We start from the raw sequence: 26,176 nt of genomic DNA, 5'->3' as shown, positions 1-26,176 counted from the left end.
ATACAGGTTAAGCATAAATCCATTCATATAGTACTATATGAGATTAAAATCAGCATCCTAATTTTGCCTTTTATCTTTTGGTACATTCTGTTTTATATTCATCCCCACAAACTTCACATATTGTTCTAAAGAACTCATAGATTAACGATACTCCCAGATAATCACAGTATAATAGTCTATAGTCACGTAACTCTGTGGATTTAAAGGAAAACAGCAATAAGTACAATTATTTCCCCCTACCATTGAGTTTTCAGGGTTAGTAAATGGTAGATTAATCTTTGTCATCAATTTGATTAAATCAAACGAATTTTTGAGAGGCAGGCAGTACACACGGTGGTTAACAACACACATTCTGGAATCAGACAGATGAGGGTTCTAATCCTGGCTCTGCCACTTTACTAGTCATGGGAAGTTACTTCCCTTTTCCATGGCTACATTTCTTCAAACTGTAAAATGAGACTATCACCTCTCTTACACAGTTACGGTAAGGAATAAACAAAAGGTTATATGTTGAGAGCTCGATGCAATGCCTGGCACGTAAGTGCTCAATAAATGATAGCTATTATAATTATTAACAATTCTCCCATTTTACTAGACCTAATACTATAATATTTATTATAGATTTCATAAACTTCTTGAGAAAGGGTAAGAAAATAGGTCAATGTCATCAATGACGTTGCGGTAAGGATGAGATATTAAATAAAATAAATCATATTTTTCATAATCTCACCCAAAAGACATGTATGAATGAAACGAGGTATGAATAAGATTAGCATCTACTCAATTTCTAAGTTTACTGGACTAAATTCTTTGGAATTAAAAATTATTTACAGAAAAAGAATCCTACTTTAAAGACTATGAGGACAAAAGACGTTACCCCTCCTTCTATTTGGCCAATAAGAAAAGAATCCAGAAATAACAGCAGCTACTACTGAGGGCCTACTGCATGTCAAGAACAATGCTACGCCCTTTACACCTATCCTCTATCCTCAAGAGAACCTTTGTTTATCTGCATTCTTCAGATGAGAAAACTAAGGCTCAGTGAGATGGAGTGCTTTGTGCAAGCTAACTCATCTATTACATGCCACACACGGGATCTAAATCCAGATCTGTTTGATATTCAAGCCTGTGCTCTAGACAAGATATCCTATCCTCACAACTTCCACACTTTCCTTTGTAGTTCACACACATCTCACAAATCAATAATTTGCTCAGTTATTGCATGAATGGATATTCTTCTCAAAATTTTTTTTAAAAGATGGCTCGTTACCCTGCATTTTATCTTCTCATCCTCAGAGACCCTCTGATGATATTTATGTTAAAGACCCTATGTTTCATCTAATTTAATAGCCCAATTTACTAGTAGATTAAATATAGTAATTATACATAAACTATAAATTATAAGATTATGCATGAAACCATAATTAAAAGACCATTCCTGAGCCCATTCTAATACCAGAAAACAGCCCAGTTTTACAGACAAGCCTACATCTAATTTGTTTTTAACCACCAGAATGTAAGATGCACACAGGAAGATTCTGTCTGGTTCCCTGTTGCAAGTCCAAGCCTAGAAGATGCCTGCACAGGGCAGCACTTGGTAAGTGTCTGCTGAATGAATGAATCTGTTACCTATGTTTGTTATTCCCATAACTTGACGGTCAATCAACAGACAAGAAATCTACTGCTTCAGAATTACTTTTGTAAGGTGACTAATATTCCAGCAGAAGTTTCACATGTTATTTCACTAATACATTTACCCCAAAATACAGACTCCATCACCTCTCGAACTGCTAATAATAGCTGGGTGAAAATGGTTGTCTCTAAAGCTGAACCATAATGAACCTTACCTGTAATTCAGATCTCAGCTGATGCATCTGACCCATCAGCTTCTGGATTTCCTCCCGTTGCATCTCCTTTTCATGCCGAAGTTCTTCTATCTCCATGCTATTAGCAGTGTTGCTATCTAGGCCTTCAAAACCAGATCCTTCCTTTAAGCTGTTTATCAATTTTTCTTTAGACTATTATAAAAAAAGAAATACTCTTTAAGCAAAGCAGAGATTAGCTTTTATGATGAGTATCATCTACCATACACCAACTAAAACACTACGGAAATATTCCAATTATATTCTCCATCAAAGAAAACCCACAGATTGTTAAATCCATTGGGATAAAAATGCAACACAGCCTTGCTGTACAGTGTCCTTGGATAATAATGTCCCTAGGAAGATTCCTCAAAAAATTAAGGCTAGAACTACCATATGATCCAGCTATTCCACTGCTGGGTATTTATCCAAAGAACTTGAAAACATCAATGCATAAAGCTACATGCACCCCTGTGTTCATTGCAGCGTTATTCACAATAGCCAAGACTTGGAAGCAACCTAAGTACCCATCAAGGGACGAATGGATAAAGATGTGGTATATATACACAATGGAATACTACTCAGCCATAAGAAACGATGAAATCCAGCTATTTGTGACAACATGGATGGACATTGAGGGTATTATGCAAAGTGAAATAAGTCAGAGGGAGAAGGTCAAATACCGTATGATCTCCTTCATTAAGCAGTAGATAATAACAACAACAAACAAACACATGGAGACAGAGATTGCATTGGTGGTTACCAGAGGGGGAGGGGGGAGGGAGGAGGGCAAAAGGGATAATTTGGCACATGTGTGTGGTGACGGGTTGTAATTAGTATTGCAGTGGTGAACATGATGTAATCTATGCAGAAACAGAAGTATAATGATGTACACTTGAAATTTATACAATGTTATAAACCAATGTTACTGCAATAAACAAAAAATTAAAAAATAAATAAAAGGTATGCCAAAACATGAAAAATAAATAAATAAATAAAATGCTTTGGAATGCTAAAAAAAAATAATAATAATAAGGTCCCTAGGACCACGTTATTGTTGAAAACTTGTTATTAACAGGATTTTTCTCATATTTTCTTCTCATCCTTTCTCATGCTTTTTTTTCTCTCTCACATTCTACTTAACAAATATTTATGGAGCAGAGACAATGGGTTTGACACTGTGCTAAACGTTCTGTGTAATAAGAGAATGTCCCTCACTCCGGATAATACCCTCTGCCTTATAAACAAAAAGGGGAAGTTATCCAGTAGAAGGTAACAAACACAAGTTGAGAGAGGGATATGGACTTGCAGAGTTCCAAGCAGGAGAAACGACTTCTGGGAAAGAAATGGCTTTACTTGAAAGACAGCAGTCTTGAAAAATGGCTAAGATTTTAACAGGTATAGAGAAAACAAAAGACAAAACATAAAAATGCAAAAGCATGAGGGCCTATAAGAAAGTATTTTGAGATGTGCTCAGATAGGATGTGAGGACCAATCTGTGGGAGCTTCAGATGCGAGGCTAACATGTTTTAATTTTATTTGGTAGGCTAAAACAAATGACCAAAAAGTAGACAGGAAGCGATATGACCAGAGATGCATTTTAGGAGGGTTAATCTGGCAGTGGTATAAAGCTGGTGTCCACAAACTACAGCTGATGGGCCAGATCTGAGCTGTGGCCTGTTTCTGTACAGCCTGAAAGCTAAGAATGGTTTTTACATTTTTAAAGGATCGTAAGAAATAAAAACAAAGACTATGTGATGGAGACCATGTATAGCCCACAAAGCCTATAATATGTACTATTTGGCCCTTTACAGAAAAACTTTGCCGACCCTTGCTATAAAGGATGAGTTGGGAGAAGAGACTTGATGTGGAAAAATTAGTTTAAAAAGTGCTATAATTCTAGGCCAGTAATAATAAGGACCATCAGCTCTTTCACCTTAAATATAAATGTGTGACAGTCACTCTCCTCCATCAAAAATAGTTTTTCCTATGTGGTAGAATTACGGATGCCTTCTTCAAACTTTGTATTTTTCAAATTTTCTATAATAAACATGACTTTATATCTCCACATGGCTGATGCCCAGACTCCTCAGGCCAGTATTTCTGATTGCCTTCCTGAAGCTTTCACCTTAATGTCACATCAACCTTGCGAACTCTCCATAACTTGTCACAATCTCCATCAACCCTAGCCTGTTGTCTTTCCTGTTTTCCCTTTTGTAGTACAGGGGAACATCACTCATACACTCAAACCAGAAACTTGGAGTCATCCTAGATTCCATCTGCCACTTCCCCTTCCTCCAATTAAATCTCCAAGTCTCAGATATTCTACCTCCTACATTTCTCTTAGGTGGCCTGTTTGCCATTCCCACTGCCACGAACTTAGATCAGATCCTCATTATTTCTTACCATTATTTTTGATACTCACCTCTTCACCATCTACATCTTACCATCCCATCCCTTATCCCTTCAATGTATTCAACAACTTACTGAGTACCTAAGGGCCAGGCACTGTGCTGCCTGCTACAACAGTAAACGAAATGGAGATCCAGCTCTCCCCTAACCTCATCACTGTCATAGTTCTTATACTCAAATCTGATCATGCTACTCAAATTAACCCTCCTACCCCCTACCATCACCTATAAGATAAACTCAAAACTTCTTTGCATGGTATGCAAGGCCCCCCAAGATCTGCCTTCTGTCTTTGAGTTTTATCTCCCATCTCTTAATCTCTAATACTTTAAGCTCCAGCAATAGCGAACTAGCTGCAGTCCACTAAATACATCTGTTCCCTCAGGCCCCCTTTGCTCTGGCACAGGCTGTCCTATCTGAAATCTCTTCCCTACAAGTCTTCCTACTCACCTGTCAACTTCCTTTTTATACAGCATCTCCAGTGATCCCTGACATCCCCGGACAGATTTTAAGGGCTTACTGCATCAATAATTTCATCACATCAATGACCTCACTGTCTTTCCACTGAACTGAAAACTCCTTTAAGAAAGGGGACACAGGGCCGGCCCCGTAGTTTAGCAGTTAAGTGCGCACACTCCACTACCGGTGGCCCGGGTTCGGATCCCGGGTGCGCACTGACGCACCGCCTCTCCAACCATGCTGAGGCCGCGTCCCACATACAGCAACTAGAAGGATGTGCATCTATGACATACAACTATCTACTGGGGCTTTGGGGGAAAAAAATGAGGAGGATTGGCAATAGATGTTAGCTCAGAGCCGGTCTTCCTCAGCAAAAAGAGGATTAGCATGGATGTTAGCTCAGGGCTGATCTTCCTCACAAAAAAAAAAAAAAAGAAAGAAAGAGGACACATCTTTTGAGCTTTGTATCCTCACCACCTATCATAGTGCCTAGCGAATAGCTAGGTACTCAATAAGTAACTTTTAAATGATTTAACAAATTAGAGGGATACAACAAAAATATTTAGAAAGAATAATTTGGAGGAGATGGACATGATATTTCATGAAGGGAATCAAAAAGTTGTTCATAACCAACAGGAGGTAGGGGCTAAAGGAAAAGATGGAGTCAACATGACACTGCAGTTTCAAGCTCTACTGCCTGGCAAGATGGCAATAATATTTATCAAAATAGGAGAACGAAGGAGAAGCTGGGTTGTTGAGAATTGGGACATTCCCTGTAGAGAAGCACTGCAGACATTTAGAAACAGGTCAGGAAGTGAGAGCTGAAGACATGCTGAAGCCACATCCAGGTGACAGAAGCAGAGTGAGTATATGACAATGCAAAGAAACAAAGAATAACAAAAAGTTCTGTTTAGGACAGAATTTGAGAGGATTCTTCCTCTTTGGAGACCGAGAAGAGGGCCCAACCGAGACAGAAACAGCAGCAAAAGAGGACGAGGAGAGCTAAGGCAGTGCAGGTGGCATTACAAGGCAAGAGTTTCAAGGAAGTAGGAGGGTTAATGGTGTCAAGTGCTCTACCAAAATCAAAGCGGATGGAAACTAACAAAAGCACAGAAAAAATATATTTAGGTCATTAAAGACTTTTGAGAAGACAATTTCAGAAATGTAGTGGAGACAGAAATTACATGAAGGAGTTAAAGTTAACAGCTCTAAAACGAAGACAGCAGTCTATCGAAAGAAAGGAGGACAGGGAAATGGATTAAAGTGGTCAAAAAAGCCAAAAGGATTGTTTTTTTCCTTACACAAGAGTTCCAAGATCTAGTCTTCATTCTTATCCACTATGTAACCATGTGCTCTTGGGTAAGCTGAGCCAGAAGGCAGCAGCAGAAAGATACAGAGGGAGAGGATAGACTTATGGAGAAAGGGCTTAAATGAGGTGGGAAGATATAGAATCAAGGCACAGGTACAAAAATCATCCTAGAAAAAAAAAAAATGAAAGGAGACATTTTCCCTCTGATATGAGAGGCAAAGGAAAGAGAAGTTTAAAAGTACATCAGATGACTGCAGTCTTTTTTTTTTTTTTGGTGAGGAAGACTGCCCTGAGCTAACATCTGTTCCCAATCTTCCTCTTTTTGCTTGAGGAAGATTGCCCCTGAGCTAACTAACATCTGTGCCAGTCTTCCTCCACTTTATATGTGGGACACCGCCACAGCATGGCTTGATGAGTGGTGTGTAGGTCTGCACCCAGAATCCGAACCTGTGAACCCCGGGGCTGCCAAAGCATAGCGCACGAACTTAACCACTACGCCACCACGCCGGCCCCCACTGCAGTTGTTTTTAGTAAAGCAGAAGGTAAGGTCATCTTGGATCTAGGGGAGCGGGGGAAAAGCTAGGTGAGGTGATTCTGAGAGCTGAAGGAGACCTAGACCAGTTGTTCTGAAAAATTCAACAGAGGATCAAAAAGAAGAATAAAACGACTGTTTAACAGCAAACAATATTATCACACTGATTAAGGTGATAGATTGAAGACCTGAACTAGGTAGTGGTAGAATGAACCTTAAATAAAAGAAAAAACAGTAGTAGGAACAAGAGACACTGCACCTTTTTTACAGTGTTTCTGAGTAGAGTAAGGCATCTGAAGTGAGCCAGCCAAACATGAACAAACCATCTCACAGGTCTATACAGAGTCTCAAAGTGTCTCTTGGTTAACTGGCATATCTTAACATTCAAACCTGTCCATTTCATGCTTACCTGGAGTATTCGAGTAGCTTTCTGCTTGTAGTCAATTAATTCCTGCTTAGAGGACTCCAAGTTGGACTTACACATCTTGACTTGCTGCTGCATCTCATCAACTCTCTTCTTCTCATCTGAGTATTTTCTTTCTGCCAGAGTAACTGCTTCTGCCAAACTCTGACGTTCCACTTCCATTTTATTAAGGCGTGCAGCAAACTCACTCTGTGACAAATTTTTGTATCATACTTATATCATTTTGCTTTGAGATATGTTTTACAACCATCCATTCAGACATCTTATGGAATTTACTAGCTCAGCACAACAACATAACAGGGAGGTATAAAACTTCTTAATTTGTTAGGAACTGAAGAAAAGGGAATCTAAGGTTGTGGTTCCCAAACATGGCAATGCATCAAAATCAGGGAGTTTGTTAAAAGTACAGCCACCCAAGGCCTTCCCCAGGCTTACTGAATTGGAATTTCCAAGACTGAAAATCTGTCTTGAAGGGCTTGAAAATCTGTTTTTTAAGAAATTTTCCACTTGAATCTGGTCACTTGGATACTAGCTCTGGTCTGATACTAGCTTATCAAGGGATGATAGGCCTACAGAAAACTAGAAAGTCTGTGACGAAACAAATGGAAGACAGAAGTAAATAGCTACATCTTTGCTAATAGCATGGCTAACATTTTCCCTTTATTTCAAATTTTCTAATAAACTATTCAATGTAATTTTTTAGCTTAAGAAATTTTTAAAGCACATTCTAAAAAACACATGGCCTGTCACTTACTAGCCTATCTAGTTCTGAGAATTATTTATATTTTATCTTCATTCTCAAAAGCTCCCATCATCAAAAAACTCAGAAGGTGAGGCAGACGTGAGAAAGCATGTCGAGTTACACACCAATAACTAAAGCCCACAAACCTCTGGCCAGTGTTAACTCCTGTTTTGAAGAAAAGGAGCAAGAGGACCACTGCTGATGCCTCCTGAGCATGTGAAATGTGTCTAATGCAACTGAGAACTGAATTTTTTTTTTTGTGAGGAAGAGCAGCCCTGAACTAACATTCACGCCTATCCTCCTCTTTTTTTGCTGAGGAAGACTGGCCCTGAGCTAACATCTGTGCCCATCTTCCTCCACTTTACATGGGACGCCACCACAGCATGGCCTGACAAGCGGTGCATCGGTGCGTGTCCAGGATCCGAACCCGGGCCACCAGCAGCGGAGTGCACGCACCTAACTGCTACGCCATGGGGCCGGCCCTGAGAACTGAATTTTTAAGTTTATTCATTTTAATGAATTTAAATTTAAACGTAAAAACTAAGAGTCAATTCAATTAGCAACAGATTTATGGAGATATAATTCATATACCATCAAGTTCACCCTTTTAAGGTGTATAATTCATTGGTTTTTAGCATATTCAGAGTTGTGCAACCATTACCACTATTGATTTCAGAACATTTTCACCCCAAAAAGAAATCCTCTACCCATTCCTCCCTCCCTCCCAGCCCCTGGCAACCATTAATCTACTTTCTTTCTCTATAGATATGTCTATTCTGGACATTTCATATAAGTGGAATCATACAATTTGTGGCCTTTTGTATCTGCCTTCTTTCACTTAGCATAATGTTTTAAAGGTTCATCCATGTTGTAGCATCAATCAATACTTCACTCCTTTTTTTAAAAATTTTTTTATTTTTATTTTTTTTGCTGGGAAAGATTCTCCCTGAGCTAACATCTGTTGCCAATCTTCCTTTTTTTCTTTTCTTCCGCAAAGACCCACTACATAGTTGTACATCTTAGCTGTAAGTTGCTCTAGTTCTTCTATGTGAGCTGCTGCCACAGCATGGCTACTGACAGACAAGTAGTGTGGCTCTGCACTCGGGAACCGAACCTGGGCCGCTGAAGCAGAATGTGCTGAGCTTTAACCACTAGGCCATCAGGGCTGGCTCACTTCACTCCTTTTTATGGCTGAATAACATCTCCTTGTATGGATATACCACATTTTGTTCATCCATTCAGAAACTGATAGACAGGGCCAGCCCCGTGGCTTAGCGGTTAAGTGCTCGCGCTCCACTACTGGCAGCCCGGGTTTGGATCCCGGGCGCACACCGACGCACAGCTCCTCCTGCCACGCTGAGGCAGCGTCCCACATACAGCAACTAGAAGGATGTGCAGCTACGACATACAACTATCTACTGGGGCTTTGGGGGAAAAAATAAATAAATAAAATTAAAAAAGAAATTGATAGACGTGTATTGTTTCCAGTTTGGGACTCCCATGAATAATTCTGCTATGAACATTCATGTACAAGTCTTTGTGTGGACATATATTTTCATTTCTCTTGAGTATGTGCTGAGCAGTAGAATTGCTGGGTCATGTGGTAACCCTACGTTTAACTTTTTGAAGAATTGTCTGTTACTGGAAACCTTCTGAGTATGTTTAGAACAACTTGGTTATGCGAATTTATTTTTTCACCTGTAAATCTTATGAACTCAAAACACAGATCACATATCTCAGAAGAAAATTTAATGACTGAAGTGTAAAATATACCATATTTTAAAGAATCTGTATGCAAAAAAGAATGTAAAATATCTTATTAATAATTTTTTTTTTTGGTGAGAAGATCAGCCTTGTGCTAACATCTGCCAATCCTCCTCTTTTTTTTTTTTTTAATGATTTTATTTATTTATTTTTTCCCCCCAAAGCCCCAGTAGATAGTTGTATGTCATAGCTGCACATCTTTCTAGTTGCTGTATGTGGGACGTGCCCTCAGCATGGCCGGAGAAGCGGTGCATCGGTGCGCGCCCGGGATCCAAACTCGGGCCGCCAGCAGCGGAGCGCGTGCACTTAACCGCTAAGCCATGGGGCCGGCCCAATCCTCCTCTTTATTTGCTGAGGAGGACTGGCCCTGGGCTAACATCCGTGCCCATCTTCCTCCACTTTATATGGGACTCCGCCACAGCATGGCTTGCCAAGCAGTGCATCAGTGTGTGCCGGGATCCGAATTGGCGAACCCCGGGCCGGCCGCCACAGCGGAGCACGCGCACTTAACCACTTGAGCCACCAGGCCGGCCCCTTATTAATAATTTTTAATATTAACTACATGTTGAGATGACAGTACTTTAGATATACTGTCTTAAATAAAATATATTAATAAAATATTTTAAAAACCAACATTAGCTGATATTTACTTTCAGGGCTGAAATATTTTCACCTGTTTGAAAGATAGCCTGCACCAGAGGTTCTCAACCCCGACTGCCCATTAGATACATCTGCGAATCTCGTAAAACCACAACACCAACGTCTATGCCCTACCTCATACAATGGGATCAGACTCTCTGGGGGTGGAGACCTGGCACCAGAAAGTATTAAAAGCTACAGAGGGGCTGGCCCCGTGGCTTAGCGGTTAAGTGCGCGTGCTCCGCTGCTGGCGGCCCGGGGTTCGGATCCTGGGCACGCACCGACGCACCGCTTCTCCGGGCATGCTGAGGCTGCGTCCCACATACAGCAACTAGAAGGATGTGCAGCTATGACATACAACTATCTACTGGGGCCTTGGGGGGAAAATAAATAAATAAATCTTTAAAATAAATAAATAAATAAAAGCTACAGAGGTGATTCTAATGTGTAGACAGGGTTGTGAATCACTGAACTAGATGAAAAAGTTCATTTAAGAGTAAAACTCTAAATATTACGTACAATTTTCTTATGAAATAAATAAATCTCATTAAACTAGAATCAGAAAAAGCTTAAATAAAAAAAAATAAACAAGATGCCCCAAATCAGCTTTTATTTATTTATTTTTATTATTATTATTTTTTATAATTTTTTATAAAATTATTTATTTTTTCCCCCAAAGCCCCAGTAGATAGTTGTATGTCATAGTTGCACATCCTTCTAGTTGCTGTACATGGGACGTGGCCCCAGCATGGCGGGACAAGCCGTGTGTCAGTGCGCACCCGGGATCCGAACCCAGGCCGCCAGCATCAGAGCGCGCGTACTTAACCGCTAAGCCACGGGGCCGGCCCCCAAATCAGCTTTTAATCAAATAATGGTAACACTGGTTGTACAACTAAATTAAATGAAAAGATTTCTATCTCTAATGCATATTAACTATTTGAATCATATTTCAATACATAAAATTAAATAAATTTAGCAAGGATCAAGCTAAATTTTCAAATACTTGGCTTTTGTCACAGAAACAGAATCTTATTAAAGAGTAAATGTGTTATAAAACAGCATAAAGCCACTCCTCCTCGTCCCAGTAACAACAGGACTCTGTGGTCTCCCATTCTAACCTGCATTTGTTTATAGCTCTCCTGCTCTCTCTTCAGAGCGGCATCCGCTTCATGCAGTCTCTCCTGAAGGGTCTGCAGAGCTTGATTCTGCAGGCTACTACCTTCGCTGTGATCCTGCATTATTCTAAAAGAAAACACATCACTTGAAGTAACTCATTTCCACAGTGTACAAATGATAAGGTAGAATAATTTTTAGAGCATCAGCTTGCTGGCACAAAAAAGATGGTTTAACTAAAACATTCTTAAAGAAAATCTTTTTCCCTTTTAATGGAACCTAATCTATATTTTTAGGCATCCATATATAAGCGCACAGCACGTATCACTATATGTTGAAAGATTAATGACACTATGCTCTTCAAATATTTTTAAATTCAGAATTTGCTAATAATGCCTCTCAAGATTCAAATAATAAATCCATTTTTAATCACATACATTTCCAAGAGCACCAAAAGATAAATTTTCCCTCTTATAAATTTCCAAAAGCTAAATTTTGATAAGGTAGGACACACTACAATGTTTATCACTACTTGTACTGGAAAGAATCACTCTAGCTCATTTTTTCATTATTAATAGAATTGGCTACCGTGACTTTTCACTCTGTAAGGCCTCTAACGCTTCTGTGCGAGTACTCAGTAGCTGGTCAGCTTCTTGCAGTCTCACTTTCAGTACAGCCAGCTGGGAATCCTTTGCAGCCACCGCTTCAGTCAGGTCATCTACTTGGGCTCGAAGTTCTCGAGTTATTCGATCACTCTTTGAATGGTCAACATTCCACTTTTCAACTCTTGCTCTTGCTCTGTTTAATTCTAAGAAAAAAATGAAATTTCTTTGTTCAAGCAAACGCATCTTTCTCTGAGCAGACACAGATTTTCCTTTGAGTCCCTTTAGTATTTCACTTATTGCCAAAATTGGGAGCTTACAAGTATCTTTAAATTTTTTGCTCCAAAACATTTTCAGGGCCGACATTCCCATCTATATTAGAGTTAATAGGTTGGAAAGGGGGCATAACACTAGCTGTTCTTCTACAAATGGTTTTTTCCTGGAGATATATCAAAAAGCATTTGGGAGCCAAAACCAGTAGATAGCTGAGAGTTCACAACACTAAAACAGTCAGTGGATTTGTGGAGTTCTGCTAGAGACAGGAAAGAATGCAAATCCAAATCAAGGGTAGACAATGTACACCCTAGTCAGACCAAAACAAACAAAAACAAAACCTGAAGATAAACACAGAGAAGAATCTGTTTCTTTCAATTATGGTGGCAAAAAGATGTTATTCTTCTAACCTAGGAAATTGGTGCAAAAAGACCAAAGCGGTACAGATTTCCACACCTTCATATATCATCTGTAATTGTAGTTTGTCAGCAAAAAAATTCTTTTCTTATTATTGAAGCAAACCCTACAGGGTCTCAGGAAAGCTCTACATCTACATTAGTGTGGGTAGAATGAAGCTTTTTCTAAAGTCAGTCTAACAAATCTTAGACTACCTTCCTATTGTACTGTTCTGGGCCTCCATCCATGTCTTGGCAAAACTTTTCCCACTGTCCCCACACTCCTTTCTAATCACCCCCGGGAACCAAGGCAGAGATTTCCTCTCTCTTTTGTTTTCTCCTCAGCCACACTTACAGTAACGCTAACATACTGCACCATCGCTACCTGGGTTATGGGATTATTTACTTTTTAATTACCCATTTCTGAGCAATCTGTGGGTTTTCTACTCTAGGGTCACTTCCCTGCACAATTCCAGAGGGTACTATTCAAACTGAATTTCATGTTCATTTTATGTCCCCGAGAGCAGCGCAATATTGTGACCCTGCCTACTAGTGGCCACCGCTTCACTTAACCCCATCTTTGGTTCATGGACAGTTCCTCTTGAAGGTTCAGAATCAATCAACTAAATAAACCAGACGATTACCAATGTTCTGTCCTGCTCAGTTCTTAAATTTCACGGTTCCTAAAGAATGACCAAACAAGCCAATGTTCCGTGTTTTGGGTTGGTAGGAAGACAATTGGTCCCATTTCCAAATGTGGGCCCTATATTTCTATGAAAACACTATTTTACAAGTCCCATTTAAAATATTTCAATAGTTTAGATGTAATCAAGTTTTTAGTTTATTTTTGAAATGTTAAATTCCTAATCCTGGACAATGTAAACAAGGCTCTACCTTCTTGAGTTTCCTTGGATCTTTGAAGTAACGAGGCCATTTCTTGATTTAAAGACTGAACCTCATTCCTCAGCAGTTGATTCTCTAGCCGAAGATTAGATAGTTCATGTGATTTGCCATCATCAGTAGGTGCCGGGTTGTGATCAGCGCAGGCAACATCTGATGATACATTTTCCTTTGAAGAATCCTCTTGTACTTCATGGCAAGAATCTGAATTATTAGAGGCTTCTGTAAAAAAGGAATACATTTTTGTTACATTGGAATGCTCACTACATACAGATTAGTAGCCTACTTTGGTAGAATGCCTTTTGGCTCAAGTTGACTGCTATAGCTAAAATACCACAAAAAGTAAACAAATTCTCAATGGACTTCCCTCTGATGAAATTTCATTCTCATATATGGAGCTTATAGACCTTTAAGGATCCTCAAAGTCTGAATACACTGAATGAATGGTGATAAAGAATAGATACAAGAATACAGTTCTAGGAAGGAGAAAATCAGAGATAATTTAAGTGGTTGGGTTTAGATAAAAAGGATTTCGGTCTTCTGTCTCTGAATCATTTTGGGAAAAAAGGGAGAAGTTCAACATTGAAAATATTGGAAAGGCACAAAAGAACAGCTGTGGGTTTCAAGCCAAGGAGAGTAACAACAGGTCAGAGTCATTTGTTTAGCAAATTGGAATCTAAAATGCCTTACCCAATGGAATACTACTCAGCCATAAGAAACGATGAAATCCAGCTATTTGTGACAACATGGATGGACCTTGAGGGTATTATGTTAAGTGAAATAAGTCCGACGAAGAAAGTCAAATACTGTATGATCTCACTCACAAGTAGAAGATAAAAACAACAAAAAACAAACACATAGAGACAGAGATTGGATTGGTGGTTACCAGAGGGGAAGAGGGGAGGGGGGAGGGAGGAGGGCCAAAGGGATGATTAGGCACATGTGTGTGGTGATGGACTGTACTTAGTCTTTGGGTGGTGAACATGATGTAATGTATGCAGAAATAGAAGCATAATGATGTACATCCTGAAATTTACATAATGTTATAAACCAATGTTACCGAAATAAAAAATAAAATAAAATAAAATGCCTCACCCAAAGACTCATGAATTCAGATTGATCTTGTTTTTAATTTGTATAACTACATGGGCAAAAGACTTGACACTTTACAAAGGAAGATGAACAAATAATCAATAATCATATGAAAAAGTTCTCAACATCTTTAGTGATCAAAGAAATGCAAATTAAAACCACAATGAGAACCAATACACACCCACTGGAATGGCTAAAATTAAAAAGACAACACCTGGGGCCAGCCTGGTGGCGCAAGCGGTTAAGTGTGCAAGCTCCTCTGCGGTGGCCCGCGGTTCGCTGGTTCGGATCCTGGGCGCGCACTGATGTACCACTTGGCAAGCCATGCGGTGGCGGCGTGCCATAGAAAGTGAAGGAAGATGGGCAGAGATGTTAGCCCAGGGCCAATCTTCCTCCGCAAAAAAAGAAAAAAAAGAGGAGGATTGGCAGATGTTAGCTCAGGGCTGATCTCCTCACAAAAAAATAAATTAATTAAAATAAATAAATAAATAAATAAAAAGACAACACCTAAATTCCTAGAAGAAAATACAGGCAGTACACTCTTTGACTTCAGTCTTAGAAGGATCCTTTCAAATGCCATGTCTCCTCAGGCAAGGGGAACAAAAGAAAAAATAAACAAGTGGGACTTCATCAGACTAAAGAGCTTCTGCAAGGCAAAGGAAACCAGCAACAAAATGAAAAGACAACCCATCAAATGGGAGAAAATATTTGCAAATCACATATCCGACAAGGGGTTAATCTCCAAAATATATAAAGAACACACACAACTCAACAACAAAAACCAAACAACCCAATCAAAAAATGGGCAGAGGATCTGAACATTTTTCCAAAGAAGATATACAGATGGCCAACATACACATGAAAAGATGTTCAACATCACTAATCATCAGGGAAATGCAAATCAAAACTACACTGATGGGCCGGCCCCGTGGCTTAGCAGTTAAGTGCTCGAGCTCTGCTGCTGGCGGCCCGGGTTCGGATCCCGGGCGTGCACTGACGCACCACTTCTCCGGCCATGCTGAGGCCACGTCCCACATACATGGCGTCCCACATACAGCAACTAGAAGGATGTGCAGCTATGACATACAACTATCTACTGGGGCTTTGGGGGAAAAAAAATAAATAAATAAAATTATAAAAAAAAAAAAAAAACTACACTGAGATATCACTTTACTCACCAAGACAAAAAAATAACAAATGCTGGAGAGGCTGTGGAGAAAAGGGAACCCTCATACACTGCTGGTGGGAATACAAACTGGTACAGCCACTATGGAAAACAGTAGGAGATTTCTCAAAACAATTAAAAATAGAAATACGGTACAACCCAGCTATCCCACTACTGGGTATTTATCCCAAGAACTTGAAATCAACACTTCAAAGAGACTTATGCACCCCTATGTTCACTACAGCATTATTCACAACAGCCAAGACGTGGAAGCAACCCAAGTGCCCAGTGACTGACGAATGGATAAAGAAGATGTGGCATATATATAATGGAATACTACTGAGCCATTAAAAAAAAACCCAAATTGTCCCATTCACAACAACATGGATGGACCTTGAGGGTATTATGTTAAGTGAAATAAGCCAGAGAGACAAAGACAAGCACTGTATGATCTCATTCAGATGTGGAAGATAAACTAACACATGGACAAAGAGAACAGACTAGTGGTTACCAGAGGGGAAGGGGGTTGGGGAGTGGGCATAAGGGGTAAAGGGGAACATTTATATGGTGACTGACAAATAATAGTGTACAACTAAAACTTCACAATGTTATAAACTATTATGACCTCAATAAAAAAAAAGACAACAACAAATGCTGGCAAGGATATGGAACAACTGGAACTATCATAGATTGCTGGTGGAAGTATAAAATGGTATAACCACTGTGGAAAAAGGTTTCACAGTTTTTTTTTTTAATAATTTTATTTATTTTCCCCCCAAAGCCCCAGTAGACAGTTGTATGTCATAGCTGCACATCCTTCTAGTTGCTGTATGTGGGACACGGCCTCAGCTTGGCCGGAGAAGCGGTGCGTCGGTGTGTGCCCGGGATCTGAACCCGGGCCACCAGCAGCAGAGCGCGAGCACTTAACCGCTAAGCCACGGGGCCAGCCCCACAGTTTCTTATGAAATTAAACATGCACCTACCATTTGACCCAGTGATTCCACTCCTAGGTATTTAACCAAAAGAAATGAAAACATTTTCCTACAAAAAGGCAAGTACTGTACAAAAATGTTCATAGTAGCTTTATTCACAATAACCAAAAACTGAAAACAATCCCAATGTCCATTAAAAAACAAACAGATAAATGGTGGATAACAGAATACAGAACAATAAAAAAAGAACAAACTATTGATATACCCAATAACATGGATGAATCTCACTAATGTGTTGAGTAGAAGAAATCAGATAAGAAAGTGTACATACTACATGATTCCATTTATATGAAGTTTTAGAACAGATATAAACTAATCTAAGGTAAAAAAATCAGAACAGTGGTGCTTGGAGGGATGGGGTGGGGAGATTAACTGGAAAGAGACATGAGGAACTTTCTGGGCAAAGAAAATGTTCCTTATCATAATAAAGGCGTGGGTTACATAAGGTACAGCCATTTGCCTGTTGTGCATTTTGATACATGTAAAAAAAAAATTATGAGACAAATGGAAATTTGAACACTAGGTACTAGATGATAATAAGGAATTACTAAATTTTTAAGCTGACAGTAGTGTGGATGTTTGCTTTTAAAGCTTGTATTTTTTAGGGTAATGAAATGAAATATTCATAAAAGAAATGGCATGAGATCTCTGATTTGCTTCAAAATAATTCTGTGGAGGGTAGAGGCAAAGCAAGGGATGGAAAATGGGAAGGTATGAATGAAACAAAAATGGCTATGAGCTGTTGATTACTGTAGCTGGATAACAGGTAATATGGCAGGGGAGTTGTCAATTCCTACTTTGGTATGTTTGAAATTTCCAAAACAAATACAGTATATAACCAAACCTGTGGAATATAAAGTCACATATCGCTTAACAACAGGGATACATTCTGAGAAACGTGTCATTAGGCAAGTCGTGCAAACATCATAGAATGTACTTACGTAAACCTAGATGGTACAGCCTACTATACACCTAGGCTACATGGTACTAATCTCATGGGACCACCGTCATACATGCAGCCTGTCATTGACTGATATACCATTATGCCGCGCATGACTGTATCTAAAGTAGTATTTAGAAGGACATTTATAGTCTTAAATATTTACATTAAAAACGAAAACGGGGCTGGCCCTGTGGCGCAAGCGGTTAAGTCTGCGCGCTCTGCTTCAGCGGCCCAGAGTTCGCAGGTTTGGATCCTGGGAGCGCACAGACACCCCGCTTGTCAAGCTATGCTGTGGTGGCGTCCCATATAAAGTGGAAGATGGGCATGGATGTTAGCTCAGGGCCAACCTTCCTCAGCAAAAAAAAAAGAGGATTGGCAGATGTTAGCTCAGGGCTGATCTTCCTCACACACACAAAATACATAAATAAAAATGAAAGGAAGAAAATCAATGAGCTACACACCCACTTTAAGGGTTATAAAGGGCCGGCCCGGCGGCGTAGCGGTTAAGTGCGCGCGCTCCGCTCCTGGCGGCCCGGGTTCGGATCCCGGGCACGCACCGACGCACCGCTTCTCCAGCCATGCTGAGGCCACATCCCACATACAGCAACTAGAAGGATATGCAACTATGACGTACAACTATCTACTGGGGCTTTGGGGGGAAAAAAAAAGGAGGAGGATTGGCAATAGATGTTAGCTCAGAGCCGGTCTTCCTCAGCAAAAAGAGGAGGATTAGCATGGATGTTAGCTCAGGGCTGATCTTCCTCACAAAAGAAAAGCGTTATAAAAATGGCAAAACAAACCCAAAGAAAGCAGAAATTAACAATAAAACCCAGAAATTAACAATATAGAAAAGAAACATATTAGAGAGGATCAAGATAACCAAAAATAGTCTTCTGACGGAGATATTACAAACATTAGGCCAATAAATTTTTAAATGTATATGATGTTGAAACCCAAACTGTATACTTTAAATAAGTGTAGCTTACTGTATGTCAGTTATACTTCATTAATGCTATTTTAAAAAAATAGGCATTTAGCACAGTTCCAGATATTGATATTCTTCAGGTAGTATCTGGGATCAAACTTTGGTTTTTGCAGGGTTAGTAAGAATGATTAGGTTAGTGTCTGACTGTGTTAAAGTTTCAGCTGTGACAACTTCATTATTTTCCTGAAATTAAGGAAAATAAATATAATCCCCCAAAATGTATACGAAATAGACAAATTCTTAGGGAAAAAACATAACTCACCAAAAACAGAAGAAATGGAAAACCAAATGAACCAATAGTTAAAATTTTCCAATAAGAATACCCCAGGCCCTGAGGGTTTTACCAGAGAGTTCCAGCAAACATTCAGGGAATAAATAATCTCAGTCTTACATTGAATAATTGACAACGGAAAAAGAAGGAACTTTCCAAGTCATTTTACAAGGCTAACATAACTGTAATACTAAAACCTAACAATATTACAGGTCAATCTCACTTAGGAAATAAATGCAGAAATCCTAAACAGAATATTAGCAAACTGAAAGTTAAGTCTGGTTTTAGGTTTTAAAAAATCAATTGATTTGTATACCACATTATTAAAGAAGGAAAAATCATACATATTTCATACATATAGGAAAACACACTGCTAAAATTCAACAAAAATATTCAAACTAGATATATACGGAAACTTCCGTAACCTGATAAAAAGTACCTATGAAAAACCTAACATAAACATCATATTTAGTGAAACAGTCAAAGCATTCCCTTATTAAGATAAGGACAAAACATAAAATTGGTTTTCAGTCCTAGCCAATGCAGTAAGGCAAGAAAACAATTTTTTAAAGAGATAAAAGGGTTAAGAAGAAACCAAACTGTTATTACTCACAGATGATATTATTGTGCTGTTGAAAATCTAAATAAATGCACAGAAAAATATGAAGAGCCATCTTGGACACACAGGTTGCTGTGGCATTGGCACAGACAAAGAAACCAATGAAACAGAATTAAGTGCCCAGAAACAGAGCAATGTATAGATGGATATTTGCTATATGACAGAGGTGGTACTGCAGATTGACAGGGAAAGGAAATATTTTCAAAAAATGATGCCAGGATAACTCATTTCCATGTGGGAAAAATGAAATTGGATGTCTACCTCACATCATTCATAAAAAACAACTTTAGGAACATCTAAATACGAAAGGCAAAACCATAAAAACTTTAGAAGATATTATAGGAAAATATCTTTATGATCTTAGGGTAGGGAAAAATTTTCTAAGACACAAAAACCCAAATCATAAAGAAAAGACTGATAAATTCAACTACACTAAGAACTCTATTCAGGGGCCCGCCCGGTGGCACAAGCAGTTAAGTGTGCGCGCTCTGCTGTGGCGGCCCGGGGTTCGCTGGTTCGGATCCCGGGTGCGCACCAACGCACCGCTTGCCAGGCCATGCTGTGGCGGCGTCCCATATAGAGTGGAGGAAGATGGGCATGGATGTTAGCTCAGGGCCAGTCTTCTTCAGCAAAAAGAGGAGGATTGGCAGATGTTAGCTCAGGGCTGATCTTCCTCACAAAAAAAAAAAGAACTCTATTCATTGAGATACCTTAGAGGGGTAAAACTGGAGGAGGATGAGAAAGAATTACCATCTAGAATATATAAAGAATATCCATGAATCAATAAGGAAAAAGACAGGGGCCGGCCCCGTGGCTTAGCAGTTAAGTGGGCGTGCTCCGCTGCTGGCGGCCCGGGTTCGGATCCCGGGGTTGCACCGACGCACCGCTTCTCCGGCCATGCTGAGGCCGCGTCCCACATACAGCAACTAGAAGGATGTGCAGCTATGACATACAACTATCTACTGGAGCTTTGGGGGGGGAAAAAATAAATAAATAAAATCTTTAAAAAAAAAAAAAATAAGGAAAAAGACAAATGATCCATTGGAAAAAATTAACCAAAAGACTTCACTAGGCACTTCCCACAAGATGAAACCTGAATAGTCAAATATTTGAAAAGATGCTCAACCTCATTAGTAATGAGAGAAGTAAAAAATAATGACAAACCTTTTCACATCTGATTAGCAAAACATAAAAAGTCATATTGAAAATATCAAGTGTTGGTGAGAATGCAGAGCAAAAGGAACTCTTAACCGCAGACGGTGAAGCATAAATTGATACAACCTCTTCAGAAAACAACACTGGCATTCATAACTAGTGTAGTTGAACATCGTCACACCCTACAACTCAGCAATTTCATTTCTAGGCATCCTAGGGCAATGGTTCTCAATCTGGGGCTATTTTGCCCCCCTAGGGACATCTGGCAACACATTAAGACATTTTTGGTGGTCACAACTGGGGTTGCTAATGGTTTAAGAGGCCAGGGAGGGGCTGGCCCAGTGACGCAGCAGTTAACTCCGTGCGTTCCGCGCTGGCGGCCAGGGTTCACCAGTTCGGATCCTGAGCTCGGACCTGCTCACCGCTCATCAAGCCATGCTGAGGCAGCGTCGCATATAGAAGAGCTACAACTCTACAACAGTGATACACAATTATGTACTGTGGCTTTGGGGAGAAAAAAAGAGGAACGATTGGCAATAGATGTTAGCGCGGGGCCAATCTTCCTCAAAACAAAACAAAACAAAGCAAAGCAAAAAAGAGGCCAGGGAATCTGCTGAACATTCTACAAAGGACAGGACAGCCTCCCACAGTGGAGAATTATTTGGCCCAAAATGTCAGTAGTCCCAAGATTGAGAAACCCTGCCCTAGAGAAACAAAATTTAATTTTTATAACTCCCATGCATTGACTGGTTCTAACTCATTTCCCGGTCAACCAGGTTTTCTTTGATCTATCCTTCACAATTAAATGTAAGCTGTTTTCCTTAAAAGTAGAAAAATAATTCATGTCAACTCGAGCTTAAAAGACCTCTATTAGCATCACATTGCTACAGCATTTTCAACTTTTATTGGCCTAGCAACCACCTGGAGAACGAAAAAATTCAGATGCCCTGGGTCCATCCCCAGAAAATCTGATTCAGGAAATCTGAATAATTCATTTTTTATTAATAATAATTCATTTTTTACTAATCAATAAAATAATTCGATAATTCATTTCTTATTAATTACACAAGTGATTCTAATGCAAGTTGTCCAGGGACCACCCTTCAAGAAAGAATGATTGACAGGAATAATGAGTTGAAACAAGTAAATAGCAGCATACAAGGGCCTTCACAAACAGGTCCCAACTTTCTTTGCTAGCTTCATTTTCTTCACTGCTGTCTACCTCACACTCGCTATTCGCAGGACTATGTCCACCAGACTTTTAAAGAATTTCTGCACTGACTGCTGTCTCCAACCTCTCTTTTTCACCTGAAAAACTCCTATTTATTCTTTAAGACCCAGCTCAAGTTACAGACCTCTATGACTCTTTAACTGAATACCTGAGGCAATTACTTTCTCCTTTATGCTTCCACAACACTGACACCTCAATTACTGCATCTACTACACTGTATATAAACTATCTGTTTACGTGTCTATCTCACCCACTAGACCTGACCCATTCATTTCTGTATCCTGGCACCCAGTAGGTTCTCAATAAATGTTTGTAGAATTAATCAAAAGATAGTTGAGAAGAAATTTAGGAGTCGTGTACATAATTAATCAACTGCTACTGCATGCTCCTCTCTTGAAAGCCCAAAACCCTTGCCTCTTTACGACTTTATCTTGAAGATACAAGACAGATTTTATTCACTAACAGTCAAGATTGTCAGAGAAGCTATAACATTTAAGAACATAACAAGCTTCCATTAATCATCAATTTTATAAGGAACCCCAGCAAGAACCTATCATGTTTACTGCTATTTAAAAATGGTTAGTAGGTACCTGAATTAGCCACATTACCATATTAATCTCATTTCTGTAGGTGAGAAGATGTACATTGAGAGGTAATTTCACAGCAAATCAAACAATTGAAAACCAGAATTCTAAACTTTTACTTCACTACTAGGTCAATGCCTTCAATCTTTTAACTTAGATCAAAGTTTAGTCTTTCAGCTCTACTTCCGGGGGATGCAGGAAAAAAAACCCAAAAAAACTCACAATCCAGAATATATGTGAAGTACAACCTCCTATCATTTTTATAATCCCAATGACAAAAATAAATAAATTGAGATAATCCCAAATCCAAAATTATATGTCTTCTTCCAGATTTCAAAATTGTCTGTTTTGTATCTTAAAATATCTTAGAGAATCATTTTGCACATAATTTCTCGATGCTGGGCTGGGTAAGGTTACCCTACCGACAACATTCAAAGGTCCCTACTATAACTGTACATTGGCTAATAGTATTCGATGCTGTCTCCCTTGTTTACACCACACATTTCAGAGAGCCTGCCCTTAGACCAGTGAGGCAGGTAACAAAAGAGGGAATGAGACACACTACCAGGATATTTTAGACTATGAGGACACATCCAATTTGCTTAACTCTAAAAGAAACAGAAGACTGATGAACTACCATGACTTTGGCTCCCAGAAGGATTTTCTTCATTGGTTTTGGTGGTGGTTGCGCTGGTGCTCAGAGAACTGACACTTGTTGTCCGAGAACTCTGAAGGACAGGTGTCTTGCCCCTTTCTTTTTTGATTTCCACCCTCCCAGTAGGCTCCTTCTGTGAACTATTAAGAAAATCAAACAGCAGCTCATCATCAGGCTCTGACTTTTTTCTTCGAACAAACTGGGAGGAAGGCCTAGGAACAGATGTGTTTTCAACAGGATGGGAGGCCTCCACTGATGTCCTGGATCCTACTTTCACACTTGCAGTGCCAGCTAAGATGGTGGCTTTTTGATTTCTAATGTTATCAGCTGCTGAGGAAATATAAGCAGCTTTAGGTCCAGTCTGATAAGTCAAATCCGTATTTTGCTGGTGAAGTTCAGAATAGTCAGTATTTTTACTATAGATGATGTTGCTGGTGTTCTCTTTTCTACTGAGAGCTGTTGCAGCCCCTTGATCAACACGGTTTAAAAGATCTTCTGCCTTTCCAGCAAGATCAGCAAACCAAGACATGATGGAAACAGAATAACCCTATTGGTGAACCTGTAAAAAGAACATAAAGTGATCAGTGTGGCATAACAGCAGAGCGCAGTGGTTAACACCAGGGTCTGGAGTCAGACAGTCCTGGATTGAAAGGCTAATCCTGCCTCTTAACCAAAACTGAGAAACTTTACCTAGAAAATGAGGAAAATACGTGTACTTACATTATAGGATGGTTTTAAGATGAAATAATATATAAAAAACACTTTGCGAAATGCCTGGCACACAGTAGGCACTCATTTTAGTAGTTACTATTACTATACTCACAACTACTGCTATTGTTACTACTCCTATTTCAACAAAGAGTAAATGTTAAGGTAGCAAAAGCATCCAACAGCAATTAACTAATATGGCAAAATGCCAGTACAACCAAATAAAAACAATAATTCCCCGAAGTTCGTTTTAAGGTCCTAAAACTTAAAGAAACTTCTGATTAATAAAAAAACTATCTTCACGTTAAAATGCAACACTATTATTAGGTGTGCACATACATAATCTGTCTAAAGTACACTTTCAACAATTTAAACACTCAGTACCTACTATGTGCACAATAAGCTACGTTCAGAATTTAAAAATATGATTGCATAGCCATTCATCTGATACATATATTTGAGTACTTTTGACATGACACAATGAATCAGAATAACGATGAGGTAATTGGTCCTTATGACACAGAAGAGTACTGTATAAAAAAGTAAACAATCATTTCTTGAACGTACACACCCGTTCCTTTCGCCTGGAACACTCTTTCATAGTTAACTCTTTCTTGTTCTTAGTTTTCACTTGAATGTCATCTACTCCAAAAATAATTCTCTTTCTTTCCATCTAAATTAGGTTCTATCATTCTCTGTTAACACTGCTATTCTCCCTCACAGCCCTTCATGTTTTGTAATTATGTTTCTTTTTCTTCTGTCTCTCCTATTGGGGAAGGCGGGGAGGCCAGTAGGTGGATTAAGGCCATGTCTGTTTTGCTCACCAATGAATTCCCAGCACCTAGCACAGGGTAGGCACCCATAAATACTGCTGAATGGAATTAGTTTTTGTGTGTCAGACGCCGTGCAAACATCATCTTTATCACACATAATTTTCACAACCACATTATGTGGTAGGTAGCACTTTTTTTCACAAATGGGGAAAAAGTTTAGAAAGACCCCAGAGTTGAGATGGCACCTCAAATCCTCAAATGTAAGTCAGCCAACCCACTTTTTAACTCCTGCCTTCCCCATCTAGCCTCAGTACAACAACTACTCTTGTTGAGTAACCTCAACAAGAAACAACCTCTAAACCTGTTCCTTACAAAATGGGACTCTTACGTGTCTGCGTATTTCACAGAGTTTATGGGAAATCAAACGAAAATGAAGATCAAGTGCTTTGCAACATATAAAACTCTCTACAGACGTAAAGAATTACTCTTAAGTAAACACTGCTGATGACTGGGGGGCAAATTATCTCTCCTAATAAAGCAATCAAAACACATTAATTCCGTATACCTCGCCTCCCAATTTAAAGTTAATACGGCTTTAAAACTTAAAGCCTGTAGCTTAACGTTGATTACCCAATTAAACAAATACTAAGACGTGCCCTGGGCACTTGCCCCGTTGACAAACATCTCGAACGGACTTCAGAGGTACAAAGCCCTCAAAGAACTCCCCAGGCACTGCCCCAGGAAAGGGCCCACACGGAGGCGGAGAGGGGGTGCGATGCGTGGGATGGGGGTGGGTCTGCAGACGGCGGTGGCAGGGCCGGCTTGAAGGCCAGGCGTCAACATACAGGAAGGGAGGCTGGGGGTCAGTCGGTCGGTCCCAGGGAGTGTCAGTCAGAGGATCCCAAGTGGGCGATCGGACCCCCACTTCGCTCCCTACCCAGCTCGTTGACCTCCGGAGGGGGAAGAGCGGCCAAACCACACTGGGGGTGGGGGGATGGAGGAAAAGCGGGGAGCACTACAACGTCGGCGGAGGCCCAGGGGGCTCTCCTGCCCCATTCCTCACGCCCAACAGGGCAGAGAGACCAGAGTCGCCGCTAAGGGGACGCCGCCCCCGCGCCTAAGGCCGTTAACGCCCCAAGCGGACCCGTCCGACCCACTGAGCCCTCGACGCCGCCGCCTCACCTGAGGACTCTGGAGCCGCCGCACCGCGGCCTGGTCGCCCTCCTGGGCCGCCCCCTCCCTCAGCAGCCGCCCGGGAGAGGGCCCAGGCTGAGCAGACCAGGTCCCCGACCTGCGGCGGCCGGCCTCCGCTTCCGGGAGACGTGGAAGGGCGGCGAGGACCCCAAAACAGAGTGGCTTCCGAGCTGCCTGAGCAGCCGGTAGACGAGAACAGCCACCTACAGGCCACTCAGGCGGCGGCACCGGCAGCTGCAGGGTCCTCACGCCCGGCCACGCCCTTCTTCCGCCTGCGGCGGGGCGGGGGCGGCACCTGCGTGCGTGTGGCGTAGCTCGCCTCACGCGGACGTCGGCTTCCACGTGGCCGCCACAACATTTGAGGCCACGCCCACCAGGGGCGGGGC

The 26,176-nt window shown here is 40.4% G+C and overlaps 1 protein-coding gene across 1 annotated transcript in view; it reads right to left on the bottom strand.

The window, feature by feature from the left end:
• The window catches only part of GOLGA5 (golgin A5), a 38,143-nt gene extending 12,196 nt beyond the window's left edge, over positions 1–25,947 (bottom strand). Inside the window, exons 1-7 of the mRNA XM_058567580.1 lie at positions 25,779–25,947; positions 23,098–23,674; positions 13,418–13,645; positions 11,842–12,061; positions 11,259–11,382; positions 6,981–7,184; positions 1,848–2,018 (exon numbers count right to left, since the gene is read on the bottom strand). Coding sequence (XP_058423563.1) covers positions 1,848–2,018; positions 6,981–7,184; positions 11,259–11,382; positions 11,842–12,061; positions 13,418–13,645; positions 23,098–23,644 — 1,494 coding nt within the window. The 5' untranslated portion in view covers positions 23,645–23,674; positions 25,779–25,947. The remainder of the gene's footprint in view (positions 1–1,847; positions 2,019–6,980; positions 7,185–11,258; positions 11,383–11,841; positions 12,062–13,417; positions 13,646–23,097; positions 23,675–25,778) is intronic.
• Positions 25,948–26,176: the final 229 nt, after the last annotated feature.

Source organism: Diceros bicornis, chromosome 24 (assembly GCF_020826845.1).
Source record: "Diceros bicornis minor isolate mBicDic1 chromosome 24, mDicBic1.mat.cur, whole genome shotgun sequence".
Classification (NCBI taxonomy): Eukaryota; Metazoa; Chordata; class Mammalia; order Perissodactyla; family Rhinocerotidae; genus Diceros; species Diceros bicornis.
The sequence above is the reverse complement of the archived record's forward strand: the minus strand, read 5'-3'. Positions and strand labels throughout refer to the sequence as shown.